The sequence below is a fragment of the Monodon monoceros genome, unplaced genomic scaffold, assembly GCF_005190385.1.
Source record: "Monodon monoceros isolate NGI ecotype Baffin Bay Population unplaced genomic scaffold, NGI_Narwhal_1 Super_Scaffold_11, whole genome shotgun sequence".
Taxonomy (NCBI): Eukaryota; Metazoa; Chordata; class Mammalia; order Artiodactyla; family Monodontidae; genus Monodon; species Monodon monoceros.
In genome coordinates this window covers 47,561,885-47,581,104 of record NW_021703767.1, presented here as the reverse complement: position 1 = coordinate 47,581,104, position 19,220 = coordinate 47,561,885, and the positions used below count along the sequence as shown (strand labels likewise).

The 19,220-nt window shown below is 38.6% G+C and overlaps 1 protein-coding gene across 3 annotated transcripts in view; it reads right to left on the bottom strand.

Annotated features, from left to right (window-relative positions):
- Window positions 1-19,220, bottom strand: part of CMSS1 (cms1 ribosomal small subunit homolog) — a 381,357-nt gene that overhangs the window by 10,388 nt on the left and 351,749 nt on the right. For all 3 annotated transcript variants that reach the window (XM_029215234.1, XM_029215235.1, XM_029215236.1), the window contains 4 exons: window positions 10,362-10,433; window positions 8,158-8,287; window positions 4,513-4,572; window positions 2,641-2,743 (listed from right to left, as the gene is read on the bottom strand). In XM_029215234.1, coding sequence (XP_029071067.1) covers window positions 2,641-2,743; window positions 4,513-4,572; window positions 8,158-8,287; window positions 10,362-10,433 — 365 coding nt within the window. The remainder of the gene's footprint in view (window positions 1-2,640; window positions 2,744-4,512; window positions 4,573-8,157; window positions 8,288-10,361; window positions 10,434-19,220) is intronic.

Here is a 19,220-nt window from a genome sequence, read left to right as displayed (position 1 = left end):
TGAATTTTGTTTTTTAACACCTGCAATACAAAAGTTCTGTATTTTAGGTCCCTGGCAGAGAATTTATCTTCAAACTCTGCAGTATAGTTCCTATAAAAAAATTGTTTGTGAGAAATATCTTAGCAGTGATGTCAGCCTGTGCTCTACAGAGCCCAAGGGCATGTACGAAGGTCTGTGTGTGGCTGCCCTGCGGGGACAGGGATAAGCTAGCAGGGAGAAGCAGGAGGGCTTATGTCCTTCATTCAGAGCAGTCCCCCTACTTTTATGGACTTTGCAGAGTGAGCTTATCTGTAAAATCTTACATGTGGAAATGCTTCGGGTATAAATGGGTATAAAATGGGTATAAAAGAACAATCTTCTGGTTGATGTTTGGGAATAGAATATGGGAATACTGCTCAGAATATTACTTTCCTTTATATATCATTAATATGCTTGAGAAATATTACCGACCAGTAGGTATAAATGAATTTACAAAATAGTGACTCATGCTACACACGTTCTGTTGCACTCGAGTCTGTACTTACACATGAGCTTTCTCCATGGCGAGGTTAACTAAGAAGACAATGGGGCAACTAAGGGACATATTTAACATGATTCATGGTTCTCAAGAGAACAGATATTCTTACAAAAGTTAGAATTATTCAATATTAGCCTTTATGAATAGGGTTTGTTATGCCTGCTCAGAAATCACCTTCTGCAAATCACCTAACCTTGAAATGGATCATAATATTACTGAAGACATAAAGAAACACTGAGAATTGGCAAATGAAGTACGACAACATAGTCCTTCTATGCCCATCAGAAAGGCATTTATGTACAGTAAAAACTCAAATCAATGTGACAACTTGTTTTTAAGAGGCCACCTCCAGGCCAACTTCTTTGCCATTAGTGTTTGAATCTGAAATGAGTTCTGTGGGTAGTCTTTAAAACACTGAAATGTCAGTGTGAATTCTTATGATTTCAGAACCAGCAAGTACGGCTGCCCAGAAGCAGCTGGAGTCTTGAAGATCAATTATGTTTGGAGCAGAAATAGTTAAAAGAAACACTTTCGTTTTACTGAAAGGGTGTGTGATACAATTTAACGTGTGTGCCTAGCAGAAAGGTTCTGAAGGACGATTAACAAAGCTTAAAAAACTACTTTTCTAAATTCACGGTCAGATTAGCTCATTTAGAAAAATAGATGCTAAATAACTACCGAGAGTCTACTTTGCACATTAATCTATTTGATCAAGTTCCTTTTTCTTTAGGACTTGGATTTTCCTGTTTTGTCTCTGGTCAAAGCCCAGTGCAGAGCCTGGCCTTGGGAGAGGGTGAGTCCCAGGAAATCCCATTTTACTCTGACAGCTCTTCTCTGAAAGCTGAACGCTACTACAGATCCAGTGGAAGCCTTTTTGTTTATTCTACAAAAGCTACAGTAAATGAAAAGGTATGTGAAGGCACTTAGTAAAGCACCGACAAACTGTCTTTAAAACATAATTTTCACATATAAATTTTTGGTCCACTTGGCATTTATCTCGGTATAAGGAGTGAGATATGGAACACAGCTTAATTTTTTAGATGGCTACCCAGTTGTTCCAATACCAATTATTAAATAATCCATCTTTCCCTACAGATTTTTCACTTTTGCCATATCCTGTACTTTCATATGCATATGGGTCTATTTCTGAACTTTCAGTTCTGTTCCACTGTTCTGATCTGTCACACATGTGCCAGTTCCATACTCTTAATTATTGAGACTTTGTAATATGTTTTTTTTAAAAAAATCTGATAGATACTATAGGCATAGTATCCTCACTAGTATTCTTTTTTAGAATTTCGCCAGCTATTTTTTCTTCTGTATTTTCTCATATGAACATAGAACTAGTTTATCTAGTTTAAAAAACAATTCTATAGGAGTTTCATTGGGAATCTGTGAAATTTGTAGATTATTCTAGGTAAAACAGACATCTTTACGTTGAATCTTCCTATTCAACAATATCGTACTCCTTTCTGTTTAAGATCTGCTGCATCCCTTATGCAATATTTTCTTCATCTAAATTTTGGCTAGTTTTTTCCTTGGCGTTCTATTTTTTCTTGTTACTATTTTAAATTAGATCTTTTCTTTCATTTATTTCTCCAACTGGTTATTGCTTGTATGATCTCCCTGCTTTACCCTTGTGTGTTCTCCACACAGCAGCCAAAGTGATCCTTTAGAATGATTATTCAGATCATGTGACTTCTCTGCTCAAAATCCTCCAATGGCACTCCATGTCAGGGCCTTTTGTACCTATGTCCCCTCTGCCTGGAACACTTTTCTTCCAGATATCTGCTTGGCGTTCTCATTCACTTTGTTTAAGTCTCTGCTCATAGGTCAATCTCCTAAGAGGCTTTCTGTGACTACCCTTTTAAAAGTAGCCCCCATCTTTTTCTATCCATTTGCCATGCTTTATTTTTTTTCCTACATAACTTATCACTACTTGACATTATAATGCATATTTATTTGTTTATTGTCTGCCTCCCTTACTGGAAAGTAGGTTCCATGAGAGAGGGGACTCTGTATATTTTATTTATTGCTGCTCTCCAGCATATAGAACTTGTCAGCTCGGCACATATCAGTTACTCAGAAAACAGTTACGAAATGGAACAGGTGAAGCTTTCAACCTAATGAGCTCCAGGGCTCGGATGGCAGAGCCACAGATAATCAGCATCAGGACCGATTTCTTCTCACTGTGGTTTTTCCGAAGTTTCACCCATTTAGGGCAGACTGAAAAAAGACGATGAGAAAAATATTACCCTAAATATAGCAAAATAAAGCCTCCAAAGTTGAATATCCCCCAATTACTTCTTTGTTATTGCTTAAGTAAAATAAAATATGAGCACTGTTTAGATTCTATTCTCTGGTTATTCTAGATATTAAACTAAAATGAAATATCATTAACTTATACCACAAAACATATAATATGCCAAGTAGCTAAATGTGACCACTTTTAGGACTAAGTTTGTACAAAAATAAAAGGAAAATTTAAAAAGTTTGTAATAATACAACATTTTCTATATTTTAATTTATGTTTGTTTTTTAAAGGCAGTGTTGACTAAACGGGAAAATAACTGATTTAAAAATGCTACATTTGGGGGCTTCCCTGGTGGCGCAGTGGTTGAGAATCTGCCTGCCGATGCAGGGGACACGGGCTCGTGCCCCGATCCGGGAAGATCCCCACATGCCGCAGAGCGGCTGGGCCCGTGAGCCATGGCCGCTGAGCCTGCGCATCTGGAGCCTATGCTCCGCAACGGGAGAGGCCACAACAGTGAGAGGCCCCTGTACCACACACAAAAAAAAAACAATAAAAAAAATAAAAATGCTACATTTTAAGGACTTCCCTGGTGGTACAGTGGTTAAAAATCCGCCTGCCAATGCAGGGGACACAGGTTCGAGCCCTGGTTCGGGGAAGATCCCACATGCCGCGGAGCAACTAAGCCCGTGCGCCACAACTACAGAGCCTGCTCTCTAGAGCCCGCGAGCCACAACTACTGGGCTCACGTGCCACAACTATTGAAGCCCACGCGCCCAGAGCCCGTGCTCTGCAACAAAGAGAAGCCATCACAATGAGAAGCCCGCGCACCGCAAGGAAGAGTAGTCCCCGCTCACGGCAGCTAGAGAAAGCGTGAGTGCAGCAACAAAGACCCAACGCAGCCAAAAATAAATAAATAAATAATGCTTCATTTTAAAGGGACACTCAGCATAAGATATAAAATGGAAATGATATTAAAATAGCAAACATTTATTAAACACTGACACTGTGCTATGCACTTTACATAACTTTTTTAGTTCTCATAATCCATTGAGATTGATTCCATTATTACCTACATTTACATTTGCTGAATTTGAGGCTAAGAAAGGTTTATGAACTCAAGCTGAGTGTCATCAGAATTGGTTAGAACTTGAAAAAGGAATGTTAAATCACCATGTCTAAACTATTTCATTGTTGGTCACAATAAATGACTACCTAGCATGAATAATCTAGTTATTACTGCCTACATTCAATCGAAAAGATCAAATTAGATTGTCTGTGCAATAGCCATGGTCTGAATTCTGAACATGGGAACAGAATTTCAGAACCTTAGAGATGGGTTCAAGATCACATAGTCCAACTTCCTTGTCTTTCAGATAACAAAATAGAGTCCTGGAGGAGTCCTCAGTGACTTGTGCCAAGTCAAATAGCAAATTGATGGGGTACCTGCAACTAGAACACTGAGAATTCTCTGGATTCCAGGAGCAATACTTCTAATGTGTTGTAAAACAAAAACAAGACCAAAACCCAAATCCCCAATACCAGAGAGAAACAAGAATACATTTAAATAAATAAAAATTAATATCAAGATGGACCTAAAAAACCTTCATTTAAAATCCATTTAAGATGGAAACTTGATTTTAAATGAAGTTTTAAAAGTTTTTATTTTAAAGAGATACATCTAATGTTTTAATGGAAATAATAAAACTTGATGAATAATTTTTTAAAAAATGAGTTTACTTACTTTCTTTTAGATATGATGAAAGACTGTGAGTCAAATCATTGGCCTTGAGGAAGCAGGAGTCTAGAAATACGAGAAACATGCTTTGTAAAGGATTTCGCAAACACATACTCAAAATAGATTACATGTGAATGGTGTATTCTTGAATAGGTTGTACAACGTTAATGAATTGGGGACTCATATATTTTAAAGTTGTCTAGCATTTAAAACAACAGCAGCAGCAACAATAAGTAAACTTTAAACTGTCCATCATTTCTTAGATTAGTGAAACAGAAGCTTGTATCATTCAATGGACTAATGAAGCATCTTTATTTTCAAATCCATGGAATAGGCAATATACAAAGGCAAAGCTGAAATAGCTAACAAATCTATGTGGAGATGCTCAAACTCATCATAGAAATGCAAATTAATACAAAATGAGATAACACTTTGCACACACTTTAGAATGGCAACTGTTAGAAAGATGTATATACCAAGTGTTGCTGAGAATGTAGGATGATGGAAGCTCTTTGTGAACTGTAGGTAGAGGTGTAAAGTGGTATCGCTATCCTGGATGGTAGTAAAATTAAGGTGTTTATACCCTATGACCCCAGGATTACATTCCTGAGTAAATAATGGAAAGAAATTCTTGTGTAGTCTGTAAAGAGACATACTCAAGTATATTCATACTAGCATTATTTGTAATATTGGGGAACTAGAAGCAACCTAAAGGTCCATATCGGAGAAAACAGATGAGCAACATGTGGTCAATGAAATCATTGGAATACTATGTAGCATTTTAGAAGCAATGAAGTAGATGTACTTAAAGCTATACAGGTATCTTGAAAAAGTGCTAAGTGAGGAAAGAAACAGAATGAGAGGTTCAGCACAACATCATTTAAATAAATTGTAAAATGTATCCACACACAACAATATGATATATTTTACAAGAACATATGCATATTTAAAAAGGTATAGTAACATTATGCCTATGGAGAAAGGAATTTGGAGTGTGGATGGGGAAAAGCGGGAATAATGCATCAAAATACAACATTAACATAACATAGCACAACAACACAATGAAAGAATGGAACGGGCTACAATAAAACATAGGAGCCTTGCTCAACCAACAATGATCATGGTCTAGCAATTATGTAGTATTATTAACTCTGTACCTAAGATGTATAAAAAAGCAACATAATGTTTAGCATCCTAATTCATTATAGCAGAAGAAGTCTGTCTATAAACATAGCAGTGTGTTAGGGAGTAAACTATCACTAAATTAAATGAAACTTATGCTGTGCCCCAGCATATATAACTCACAATATGTGAGTAACCAACTTCAAAGATGTTGCCCCCTATACTGTTGTTGAGCCTTTGATGGTCTTTAAAACTGTAATCTCCCAAGCCTGGATATGACCAGACTCACCTGGAGAACTTTACAAAAAATACAGATTCCTGGAATGGACTACCCCTTGCTCAATGAGTCAGAATTCCTTGGGGCTGGGCCTGGGAATTTGCTTTTTAAGTTCCTGGGTGATTCAGTTGCGGCTAGCTTACAGGCATTTAGCACTGATCTAAACCACACTGCAGCTCTCAGGAGGACAGCTGAGTTAGCTCTAAGTGATTCCTGCCTCAAAACTCTAATTAAGTTCCCATGTGTATGACATTAACAATGTACATGCACAGTATTAATTGAAAAGACATGTTGCTGCCCTACAGACACAAACAACTTCAAACCACAACCAAGTTAGACACTCAGCAAACTAAATAGGAACAATATTTTATTACTTATATCCATCTTGTATTTATGCCCCTTCCTGAGACTGTTCCAGATAGCCCATGGCGTGCCCCTCCTCTCAAATAACAGAGACCTCCTCTGTGTCCTTGGTCCTGACAGTGTAGTGATGGGTGTTTTCTCTAAAACCTTCTTATGATGCCTTTGTTCACTGTGGCTCAGAATGGCCTAATTTCTTAACTGAAAATGAAAACCTGTTCCTTTTGGCTATAGCAGTATTTTTAACATATTTTAAACATTTTCCCCTCAGCCAACCATGACCACACATTCTTGCCTAACTATATTACTGCACTCTAATGATGATATAATATAATGTAAACTCAGTATGGAAATCAAATGACTCCTTAAAGGCTTTTTCTTCTGACTTTTGACTCTCTACAATTCTAGCAAATTACAATGTTCCATGAGGTTACAGAGTAGCAGTGGTCCCATTATCTTACAAGTCCTTATTCAGGTGAAGGCAAACTCTAACAAAGAACTAGAAGGGAAAATTGACCACTGAGTCAGAGTAAAATCAAACTTCAGTTAAACATTGAAGAGGCTTTGTTATAATACCTGGTTCCTGAGGATAGAAGAGCCAGGACCTAACTCTCCTCCTGAGGAGCTGCTGTGCTGAGAAGAGTGGTTTCTAACTGCTGTTGGGCTTTCTGATCTCAGTAAGTAGAAAACTCCAGAACTCGCTCATGTGGAAATGGGTTCCTTCAATTCCCTAAAGGGTATTCCTTTTGGAAAAGGAACAGACAGGGGTACTGATGTCTCCAACCCAACGTGCATTTAAAACACATACACACACACACACACACACATCATTTTATGAAAGAGTTATAAAAATTCAGGGTATGGGATGTTTTTCAGCTTCTCAAGCCTCTAGAAAGCATAAAGTTGTAATGGAAAAAGGAAATCAAGCTACCCTTGACTTTTTCCAAAAGCAGTGTTAGATATCTCTAGTAGTCTACATATAGAGAGCTCATCTGAAGCAGTGGTGCACAAACCCTCTGCGGTTTGATTTTATGACATCTTTTCTTCAATCTCTGTGCAAAAGAGTTACAGGTTATACCATTATTTTGAAATTAATTAAAATTGGTTTTTAAAATAATTTTCCAATATCTTTTAACTTAATTATAAATATCTAAGGCAGTAGATCTCAAATGATAATAGGCTTAAGAATCACACAGGGCTTCCCTGGTGGCGCAGTGGTTGAGGGTCCGCCTGCCAATGCAGGGGACACGGGTTCGTGCCCCGGTCCAGGAAGATCCCACATGCCGCGGAGCGACTGGGCCCATGAGTCATGGCCGCTGGGCCTGCGCGTCCGGAGCCTGCGCTCTGCGGCGGGAGAGGCCACAGCAGTGAGAGGCCCATGTACCGCAAAAAAAAAAAAAAAAAAAAAAAAGAATCACACAGGGTGAGGTGTCAGCCTTGCTAAAAATGCAGAATTTTGTCCCTATCTTTAGATGGTTTACTTGAAAAAAGTCTTGACTGGGACCCAAAATACTACCCTAAAAGCAAAACCATGACTAGATATCCATGATAAGGGCAACAACAAAACTAAGATGCTATTAAAGCTAAAGTTTTTATCTATAAAGGATGAGTAAATTAATTATCTATACTTTTGAATGTGTGCTTTATCTTTTTTTAATTTAACTTCTATCCTCATTAAAATTCTTATTCATTGAAGAATCTGTCCAAAAAAATGTACACCCAATACCTTTTGAATAAAAATTACAAATCCTTCTGTTAGACTGAACGAATACCAGTTAGCATCTGAATGAAGAAATCATCCAACAGTTAAAACTATTAGGTTGAGGAAAGGAGTACTAGCACGTGGAAATATATTAATTAGAAGGAGTAACAACAAGGAAGCCTGGCTGTACCTGGTAGGGTTAGTTCTTCTAATTCAATCACTGAGCGGTTGCTGCTATAATAGTCTTTCATCAGCTTCTGTAGGTCTTCAGGTGTCCCTGGTTTTGGCTCTGATTTTGCAAGAACATCAGTAATTTTCTTCTGATGAGAAAGAAGTAAAAATGGGAAGACAGATTTTAGGATGGCATTTGGCTTAGGATAGGTTGATTCCTCTGGCATTTAAACTGTAAGTAGGTTCTGTGATAGCCAAGTGTGAATGGGAGTTCTAATAAACACACTTCAGAAAACTTAAAAGATACTTCTTGGACGTAACTACTGCTTTGAAAAATGAATGGATGATCTAAAAGACTCCTTGTAACTCTTGGTCTCTGCTAGTAGAACTAAAAATTTTGCAGGAGTCTTTAACAGGCTACAATTTTCTGTTAAAAGTCAATAAATCTTGTTGCTTGTGGAAACCTCCTTTTAAGCCTCAGAAAATGTGTATTCCTGGGAGAGTAGAATTTTGAGAATTTCTTGTGTAACCTGGTTCTTAAGGCACTGAGTCTCAGTTTGGATTTCTGGGATTAAAGTAAGAGTTGCAGGACTAATCTCAGCAAAGGAGGACACTAAATAGGGGCACTTGAGACCCTCAATTCTCAAGTCTTGGGAGAGACATCTTGAATTGGCCCTATGGAAAGCAGAACAGGATACTTTACAACATCTATTTTGATTTGGACTTATTTGTGTAGCATTTACTGAATGTCTGCAATGTACTAGGAATGCACAATTGTTCATTTAACTTTCATCATAAACTTCCCTTCTTATTTCTTCCTAGTATTTCACCAAAAATCCAGAAAGAGCCCTTCCTTGCCTTCTACCCCAGCTTTTCCCCCCTCCTTCCATACTATCTTCCTTTTCATACCACTGCCAAGAACGGTCAAAGTTCTGTCAAATGAGTTAACTTTAAAAGAACACGTCATCCGTGGGCACATTTTAGCATGACCTCAGCCAAGGCTAAACTAGCTAGCTGGAGTTCTGACCTTGAACCCCAAGAACTTAACACTCCTGAAGGCCATTAGTGTCAAACTATCAAAGAGAAGTTAAAAGTCGTTTCTTTAAGGACTTGCCAAAACTCAGCCAATTTGGCATTTCCCATCCTCCTATTTGGCCATGTGCAGGCAAGGAAAACATATGCACACACACTCTGTTTTCTAAAAGCTTGCTGTTAAGTAATTGGTTTGAGTCCATCTTGTTTCCTCTAATCCCAATCGCATTTCCTCTGCTGACTACAGCAGTAGACCCTTCTTGGCAGGGAGAGAATTACATTGCTGTTTTGACAACTGTGGTGGAAGGTCAAAGCTAACCACACTTTCGGGCTTCCCTGGTGGTGCAGTGGTTAAGAATCCACCTGCCAACGCAGGGGACACAGGTTCGAACCCTGGTCCACGAAGATCCCACATGCCACGGAGCAACTAAGCCCGTGTGCCACAACTACTGAGCCTGTGCTCTAGAGCCCACGTGCCACAAATACCGTAAGCCTGGGTGCCTACAGCCTGTGCTTGAAAGCCCACGCACAGCAACGAACACCCAACGCAGCCAAAAATAAATTAATTAATTAAATAAATTTATTTAAAAAAAAAGCTAACCACACTTTCTTCAAGGCTGAGCCATAAGAAAGTTTGTATAGGAGCAACAGAGTTTTCCGTATGTTCACAGGCAAGTCTTAAAACGCAAGGGGAGCCTTTTGCTTTAAATTATCGTTTGAAATTAGAGTCAGAAATGCCTTATACTTACACTACTTTCATCTGCTTATTATTTTCTTTTTATTAATACTTTAAGACATAAGGCTTTTAAAAAATGAAATGGGTAAGAAAAGAAGGTTGGTAAATTTCTTTTCTTGGACAGAGCCAGACGGGCCAGAGGGCAGGAGAGCTCTGGGCCCCTTTTAGAATTAGAAACCCCTGTCTGACTTCTAACCACAGTGAAAACACAGGGTGGGTAACAAAGATGTTTGGTATCCACAAGACTGAAATAGGAATTAGAAGAATTTATTTTTAGCTCCAACAGAAACACTTATTACTAGTGACCTTAGGAAAGTCACCAAACCTCAATGAATTTTACAATTTTTGCATATCTAAAGTGGGGATTACAATAATTGCCTCATCAAAGTACACTATATAACAATGTGATAGAAACCATGTGGGGCTGTACCATTGTAAAAAATTATTAATATTACCTTTTTCCTCTTCCTGGTCTTGGTGGCATCTTCATTTGTTTCCTTTGGTTGTATCAAGAAACATTCTTTAGGCTATAAAGAAATGTAAATGAGAAAACTTTCATCTTAGCATGATGAGGTGTCAACTAATGGTATGAATCCCAAAGTATCAATATCTACTGTCATGCATGTATTCTTCAGAGTATCTTGGACAAAGAAATGTTGGAAAATCCACTGAAGGCTATTATGCAGGGGCCGAGCTGAGAGAATTTGTAAAAGTGAGAAAGTGCAGATGACTTAAGACTGGAAAATCTTTGAACAAAGGTCAAAATGTGTGAGTAAGTGTATATATGTGTTTGAGGTGGTGGTACAGGGTATTAAAGATGGAAGACAGTGGCTAGGTTTGGAAAATACAGGCAGAAAGAGATGTGATTAAAATTAAGATGTAGTAAAGAAGTCTTTGACTAGAATGACTGGTGTTTCCAGGAACTAGCAATGTGTGAGTCTGTATTTCCAAGTCACTGACTTATCATTTTGTTATTCATTCCTTTCCTCTCCTCAATAGGCACAGAAAATCTGAAGTAGGATATATTTACTTATATTTTTATGAAACCAGCTGCACCAAATGTCTTATCTATAGTGACTACAAAATGAATGTTTCTGCTTATGGTCTGACAAAAGCCTCAACACCATGGCATCCTGAGTAATTGATTTTGCCTGTTGCCTTGACCCCTGGAGTACCCTATATAGTTTAGTGCTATTTTTACCCTAAGGATTTGTTTTTTGTTTTGTTTTGTTTTAGTGTAAAAAAACAGGAAATTTGGACTAAGACCTTGATTTATAAAATAGAATGCTTCAGATTCCATATTTATTAATCATAGGCAGTTATATAAAATGTTTCCTGTACTAGATCTTTTATGCAACATTTTCAAACAAGTTGCCAAGTAAGACATAAAATATAAGTGAAAACTTATTCTGAGTTTTTTCTTGATTAAGTTTCCATTCCAACTAGAGAGTACTCAGTTTAAGCTGGTAAACTACTAACTAAAGCAATCTTGTCTCTACTGGCTCTGTTTAAAATGATTACAGATGAAGCTTTCTATTAAAGTTTCCAGATAGCCTACAGATTAAGAATGCCTATGGCCTGAATCCAGAGAGATATAATGCTATGTAATTTCTTCAAGACATGGGGCCAGGACCAGCAGTTTCTAGACTCTGTTTCAGTTATAGAGAAGTAGATTCAAAAGGCTCAGGATTAAAGTAATACGGGAATCTTGAAATTTCAGCTGCTTCTCAGTTAAAAGAAAAAACCTGCAAAGTACAATTGCATCATAGCTAAAGAAAATAGATATTAGGGCCTCTCTTATTTAGAAAGTTAAGCTGTCTTGTGGATGCAGATACACGCTAATTTGATGCCAATTAGAAACTGGGCCAAGGCCACTAATATGTCACAGAAGCTGCCAGACAGTCATAAGAGTCCAATTACAGATCAAGCCAACATCAGCTCATGCTGCTATGGCAAAGGCCTGGATACAATTAGTATCTCCCTAGATCCCTCAAGGCATACTTCAGTATCTTGTCCCCATTATGAAGGTTTTGGGGGGAAGCAGATGTAGACCTGTTTCATTTTCTTATTTAGTAAATGGGGGTGCTCTCTAAGGGTATGTTCAATGTGCGGGGTTTGTATTTATGCCAGGTTTACAAAGCCAGTTAAACATGACACAAATTAAATGTGGAAATGAGCTCAGTTATAAGGATATGGACTCTCCAATTCTGGAAGAAAAAATAAAAACACAATTCTGAATCACGCAAAGGAAAAAAGAAACATGCTTGACAACTGCTTTTGTCAAGATACCGTAACAGGTTTACATGTTAGGTTCAAATTCTTACATCATCTTAAAGGAAATGCAGTATGATATTTGTTTTCTGGGAGCAGTCACTTTAGCTGGTTGCAGTAGGGTGCTAATGAAGAAGCTAGTTTATGGGGTCAATTTCCATAGAAGTGAGACTACTTTATGAAGAAATACAAAGCCCATAGTATTGAAAATTCCTAAACGTTGCCAGCTGCCTTACAGATGCTGATGTCTACCCTCAGAGAGACTAGGTAAGATGAGGAAGACTCAGGGTAGGCCAACTAACCATTTCTAGAAACTGATTCCAACAGTATCTGACTTTGGCAGTTAATAAGTAATGTCATTTCTTTATGCAGTGATTTTTAAATATGTACCCTGAGTATGAAGTTAAAGATTTAGAAGAATCACACTTGCCCAAAAATATACCAAAAAAAACTTATTAAGCTTTCAGTGAAGCAATTAATTGGGGCATGTTTTCAATTCCTTAAAGTGTCAAAAATTATATCCTTTAAGAATGAGTCTTCTGGTTTTAACCATGGCAAATCATTTTCAAAACGCTACTAAAATGAAAATAAAGGAGGGACTTCCCTGGTGGCGCAGTGGTTAAGACTCCATGCTCCCAATGCAGGGGGCCCAGGTTCTATCCCTGGTTGGGGAACTAGATCTCACATGCATGCTGCGACTAACAGTTCACATGTCTCTACTAAGGAGCCCGCGAGCCACAACTAAGGAGCCCACCTGCTGCAACTGAGACCTGGCACAACCAAATAAATAAATAAATATTTTTTAAAAATTGAAAATAAAGGAAACTGAAAATGATATAAGTCTATAAGGACGAAGAAACCAGGAGAAAGGACAACAGTAGTGGAGAGATTTCAACAACATTTTGGAAAATGGAAAGGGTTGAAACTGGATGTAAGCTATTTAGCATAGGGAGAGAGACATCTAGCACCTGGGTTTCTAGAGAGACAGATGCTAACAATAAGTGTGTCTGTTTCACCTGTTGGACTCTGAAAAGGTTCAGCAGTGGGTGGTACAAGGTACTACAGAGGGGAAAGGGTTTGAAAGAAAGAGACTGGTTGAAACTTCACGTTTAAAATGATTAGCCTCCCTCCTACACCCACCTGGCTATATCTTCTGCTCAGGCAGCCAAGCAACTATCCCATTACCGCTTCCTCTCATCTTGTTCTTCCTAACAGAAGACTGGAGATTTATGCTCTGGAGAGAATAAGAAGACCAAGAAGTCTAGCACAAGGGAGGCAGGGTAGAGGTTGAGGCTCATTTCCTTTTCCTGTCCCTGTTTCAGGATATTTCAAGAGAGGCTTATATAGTGTAGGCAGAACACTACTGAATTCTTCTCTGGAAAAATAAAATGGCCTAAGAGAAATGCCACAAGAGAGTGACATTTGGGGGTTCCATAGTAAATGTCCAGCTTTGTTATCATATCACCCTACCAAGAGGTCCACTAATTAACAAGCCCCATTTATGCACGAAAGTTTTCCATTAACTTTTTAGTGTGTTTCTCCCTAATATGAATAGACAGCTAAGGTTCATCAGACATCTAAGGAAAGTCTCCAACATCATAGCAAATAAACAAAAAAAAGAAAAAAGAACACTGAGGAAACAGAGACTGTACTTCAAAACAATTACAATTAATATTCTCAGAGAGAAGAGGGAAGAATTTTCAGCCATGAAACAAGATGCTATAAAATGAGGATGCTATAAAAAAGGAAAAAAAATAAAAAAACCATTTAAACCTTAAAACAAATAAGAAAGTTGGGGGGCTTCCTTGGCGGCACAGTGGTTAAGAATCTGCCTGCCAATGCAGAGGACATGGGTTCGATCCCTGGTCGGGGAAGATCCCACATGCTGCAGAGCAACTAAGCCCACGAGCCACAACTACTGAGCCTGCACACTGCAACTACTGAAGCCAGTGCACTCTAGGGCCCGCGTGCCGCAACTACTGAGCCCACGTGCTGCAACTACTGAAGCCCGCGTGCCTAAAGTCTGTGCTCCACAACAAGAGAAGGCACTGCAATGAGAAGCCTGTGCACTGCAACGAAGAGTAGCCCCCACTTGCCACAACTAGAGAAAGCTTGTGCGCACCAATGAAGACCCAATGCAGCAAAAAATTAAAATAATTAAAATAAAAATTAAAGAAAGTTGGAATAAAAATGTAGGAGGAAGGCTTGAAGATAAAGTAGAAAAAATCTCCCAGAAAGATGAAAAAATGATAAGAAAAAAATGGTAAGAAAATTAGAGAATCAGCCCAAGAGAATCAACATGCCAATAAAAGGTATTATAGAAAGTAAGAGTCATATAAAACAGTGGGAAAGAAGTAATAAAAAAATAATGTATGAAAAACTTTCCAGAACTGAAGGAAAATTTCTAGAACATGAAACTCCAAATTGAAAGCCCATTAAGTGTACAGTACAATGGATAAGAAAAATAACCATGCTAAGGAAAATCACTGTGAAATTGCAGAACATCCTGGACAAACAAAAGATTCTAAAAACTTATGAAAAGAAAAACAGTAACATACAAAATACAAAAGGTCAAAGAAAAGAATGGTGGCAGACTGTGCAACAGCAGTAATTGATGCTTGAACTCAGTAGAACAAAGCCTTCAAAATTATGGGGAAAATTTATTTGCAAATTAGATTTTTTTTTCAAATTAGATTTTTATACCCAGCAAAATTATCAATCAAGTTAAGAGGAAAAATTTCAGATTTCATTAAACATTCTCAGATATTTAAGATCTCAAAAAATTTACTTCCTACCCACAGATACTCAAGGCTCTATTCCAGCATAATAAAGGACTAAATCAAGAGGATGACATAGGATTCAGTAAGTAGGGAGACCAATCCGGGAGGCTACTGAAGGGGCAGTAAAGAGAAGTCTCAGTTGTTCAGCAGGCCTAGAGAATAACCAATTCAGAGTGGAACAAAAGTGTGGAGATCTGTAGGAAAGAACAATAACTGATCTATTTGAGCATATGGAAAATACTGTCCATGGGCATGTGGAAGAGATGTTGGAACATACGGGAGCAATTAACAGTAGGAACATAGCAAGCTAGGCAAGTGAAGAAATGAGGTAATTATTAATACATAAAAATAAAGAGTTGTATAAGAAAGGAGGGATGATTATAACTTCTCTTTTTCTCAGCACTGAACAGTGTTTCCATGGTCATAATAATGAAAGAGTGACAACTGTTTTAACCAAAATGTAATAGTGTATCGGCCGAGGAAGTAGCAGTTGGAGAGGGAATAGGGCATAGGTGAGAGGACTATGTCCTCCTATGCTACCTCAGGAAGATAATCAGAAAGTGGTAAATCAAGAAACTGCAGTATAAAATATAAGGTAGCAAGTAAGAAAAACAGCTAAAGACTGATGGAGTTACATGAAATCCTAGAAAAAGCAAAACAAATTTTGGGGGAAAAAGCATCAGAACAGTGGTTGCCTCAGGAGCAAGGAGTTTGGAATGGTGATTAACAGGGAGGTGGCATGAAAGGATTCTGGGGTGATGGTAATGTTCTGTATCCTGTAGGGGTTTGTATTACGGAGTTATATGAATTTGTCAAAACTCATTGAACGGTACATTTGACATTTGTGTATTTTATTGTATGTTAACTTCACCTTACAAGAAAAAAAAAAGAACTTTAAAGTAAATATTGAGCTTTTAAAAATAATATGCATGCTGAAGCATCTGAGGGGAGTGTACTGATTTTGCAAATTACTTTGAAATGTGTCAAAAATAAGGTGATTGCTAGGTGGATAGTGCCTGAACACACTGTTCAAAAATTTTGGACACAGTCACAGTTACATAAGAAATACTTAAAGGGAACTCCCTGGCAGTCCAGTGGTTAGGACTCCATGCTTTCACTGCTGAGGGTCCGGGTTTGATACCTGGTCGGGGAACTAGGATCCTGCAAGCCCCGCAGTGCAGCCAAATTAAAAAGAAAAAACAAAAGTTTTTAAAGAGATTAAAGGTGTGCCTCGCAGATTCTCTCAAACATGAGTCTAGGAAGCTTAAGGGGTCTTATCTTGTAATTGTCTCAGCTGAAGCCCAAGGTACAGAAGGGGTTATCTGGAAAACATTGTGGGTGTGACTTCTGCCTAATAGAGTAAATCCCCAGAAGAATCATAGGAGACCCACACAATTCTTTTTTTAAAAAAATTAATTAATTAATTAAATTTATTTATTATTTTTGGCTGCGTTGGGTCTTCATGGCTGCATGCAGGCTTTCTCTAGTTGTGGTGAGCAGGGGCTACTCTTCATTGCGGTGTGCGGGCTTCTCATTGCAGTGGCCTCTCTTGTTGCAGAGCACAGGCTCTAGGCATGTGGGCTTCAGTAGTTGTGGCATACGGGCTCAGCAGTTGTGGCTCGCGGGCTCTAGAGTGCAGGCTCAGTAGTTGTGGCACATGGGCTTAGCTGCTCTGTGGCATGTGGGATCATCATGGACCAGGGCTCAAACCCGTGTTCCCTGTATTGGCAGGTGGATTCTTAACGACTGCATCACCAGGGAAGCCCCCACACAATTCTTAAAGGAGTTATATATTCAGAAGCTGAGAGGGTCAGAGAGGAGCCCTGAGAATTCTATTATCAAGAAGCAAGCTGAAAGAGCTGCTTAGTTGCAAACACATGTTACCTTTCATTTAAAAAAAAAAGGGAGGATGACTCAGAGGACAGAACAAAAACCCAAACAGCAGTGCCAAGAACCATAAGACCCTGGGCCTTAAGACTTAATCAAGAAACTCCTAACACTTTCTGAATGTTGTGGACCAATGACTCTTTGTTACTCCTATTTGAATAGAAATGCCTATAGAGGTTATCCAATGCTTGCCTCACTGCTTGGTGTTGGGTACGTAGGGGTTGAGACAACTTGTCTCTTTAGTTTCATAGGTTGAGAAGAAATACACTCAAAGAGTTATACTTAAAGGTCTAAACCCGAGGAAACTTAACTGCACCTGGACCTGATCTAGACAATGAAATTCTGGACACCAAGCTCATGCTGTAACGTCATAAGATTTTTGCAAGCCTTGGGAGGGGCAAATATATTCTGCGTATGGGAGGAATGTAAATCACTGGGGCCCAGAGGGCAGACTGTGGTAGCCAGATTACAGGATAGCACCAGTGATCACCATCTCCTGGTATTCATCCCCTCCTCTTGAATGTGTACCAGATTTACTGATCTGCTTCTAACAGAATATGGCAAAAGTGATGTGATGTCAGTTCTCAGATTAGGTTATAAAAAGACTGTCGTTTCTCTCTTAGAGGAAAACATAAGAAGAACACTCTTTGACATAAATCACAGCAAGATCCTTTTTGACCCACCTCCTAGAGAAACGGAAATAAAAACAAAAATAAACAAATGGGACCTAACGAAACTTAAAAGCTTTTGAACAGCAAAGGAAACCATAAACAAGATGAAAAGACAACCCTCGGAATGGGAGAAAATATTTGCAAATGAAGGAACTGACAAAGGATTCATCTCTAAAATATACAAACAGCTCATGCAGCTCAATATCAAAAAAACAAACAACCCAATCCAAAAATGGGCAGAAGATCTAAATAGACACTTCTCCAAAGAAGATATACAGATTGCCAACAAACACATGAAAGGATGCTCAACATCACTAATCATTAGAGAAATGCAAATCAAAACTACAGTGAGGTATCACCTCACACCGGTCAGAATGGCCATCATCAAAAAATCTACAAACAATAAATGCTGGAGAGGGTGTGGAGAAAAGGGAACCCTCTTGCACTGTTGGTGGGAATGTAAACTGATACAGCCACTATGGGGAACAATATGGAAGCTCCTTAAAAAACTAAAAATAGAACTACCATATGACCCAGCAATCCCACTACTGGGCATATACCCTGAGAAAACCATAATTCAAAAAGAGTCACGTACCATAATGTTCATCGCAGCTCTATTTACAATAGCCAGGACATGGAACCAACCTAAATCTCCATCGACAGATGAATGGATTAGGAAGAAGTGGCACATATATACAATGGAATATTACTCAGCTAAAAAAAGAAACAAAATTGAACTATTTGTAGTGGGGTGGATAGACCTAGAGTCTGTCATACAGAGTGAAGTAAGTCAGAAAGAGAAAAACAAATACCATATGCTAACACATATATATGGAATCTAAAAAAAAAAAAAAAAAGGGGGTTCTGAAGAACCTAGGGGCAGGACAGGAATGCAGACGTAGAGAATGGACTTGAGGACATGGGGAGGGGGAAGGGTAAGCTGGGACGAAGTGAGAGAGTGGCGTGGACATATATACACTACCAAATGTAAAACAGATAGCTAGTGGGAAGCAGCTGCATCGCACGGGGAGATCAGCTCGGTGCTTTGTGACCACCTAGAGGGGTGGGATAGGGAAGGTGGGAAGGAGACACACGAGGGAGGGGATATGGGGATATAAGTATACATATAGTTGATTTACTTTGTTATACATTAGAAACTAACACACCATTGTAAAGCAATTATACTCCAATAAAGATGTTAAAAAAAAAAAAGACTGGTTTCGGTCTTGAGTGCTCTTGTTAGTTCCCTCTTGGGTCACTCACATGGCCCGAAGGAAGCCATGGGCAATGTTGTGAGGCATCCCTGTGGAGAGGCTCACATGATGAGGGACTGAGGCCTGCCATCAGCCACCTGAATGAACTTCAAGAAGGGTTCCTCATGGTGGAGCCCCTAACGTCCAGCTTACAACTTGACTGACAACTGATGAGAGATGTAGAGCCAGAGAGACTGAACTTAGCCATGCCTGTGAGGTAACAGAAACTGAGATAAGGAACCTTTTCTGTTTTAAGCTACTAACTTTGGGGGTAATTTGTTATACAACAATAGATTAATACAAAGAGAAACAGAATTGAGACACCAGCATGGAAAGGAGGAAGGTAAATCAGAGTAAACAGGACACAGTTCTCTTTTCTCTTAATCAAGAATAATCTTGAAGAGTAGGAGAGATATGAAATGATCAATGTAAAAATAAAGAATTAGTAAGAG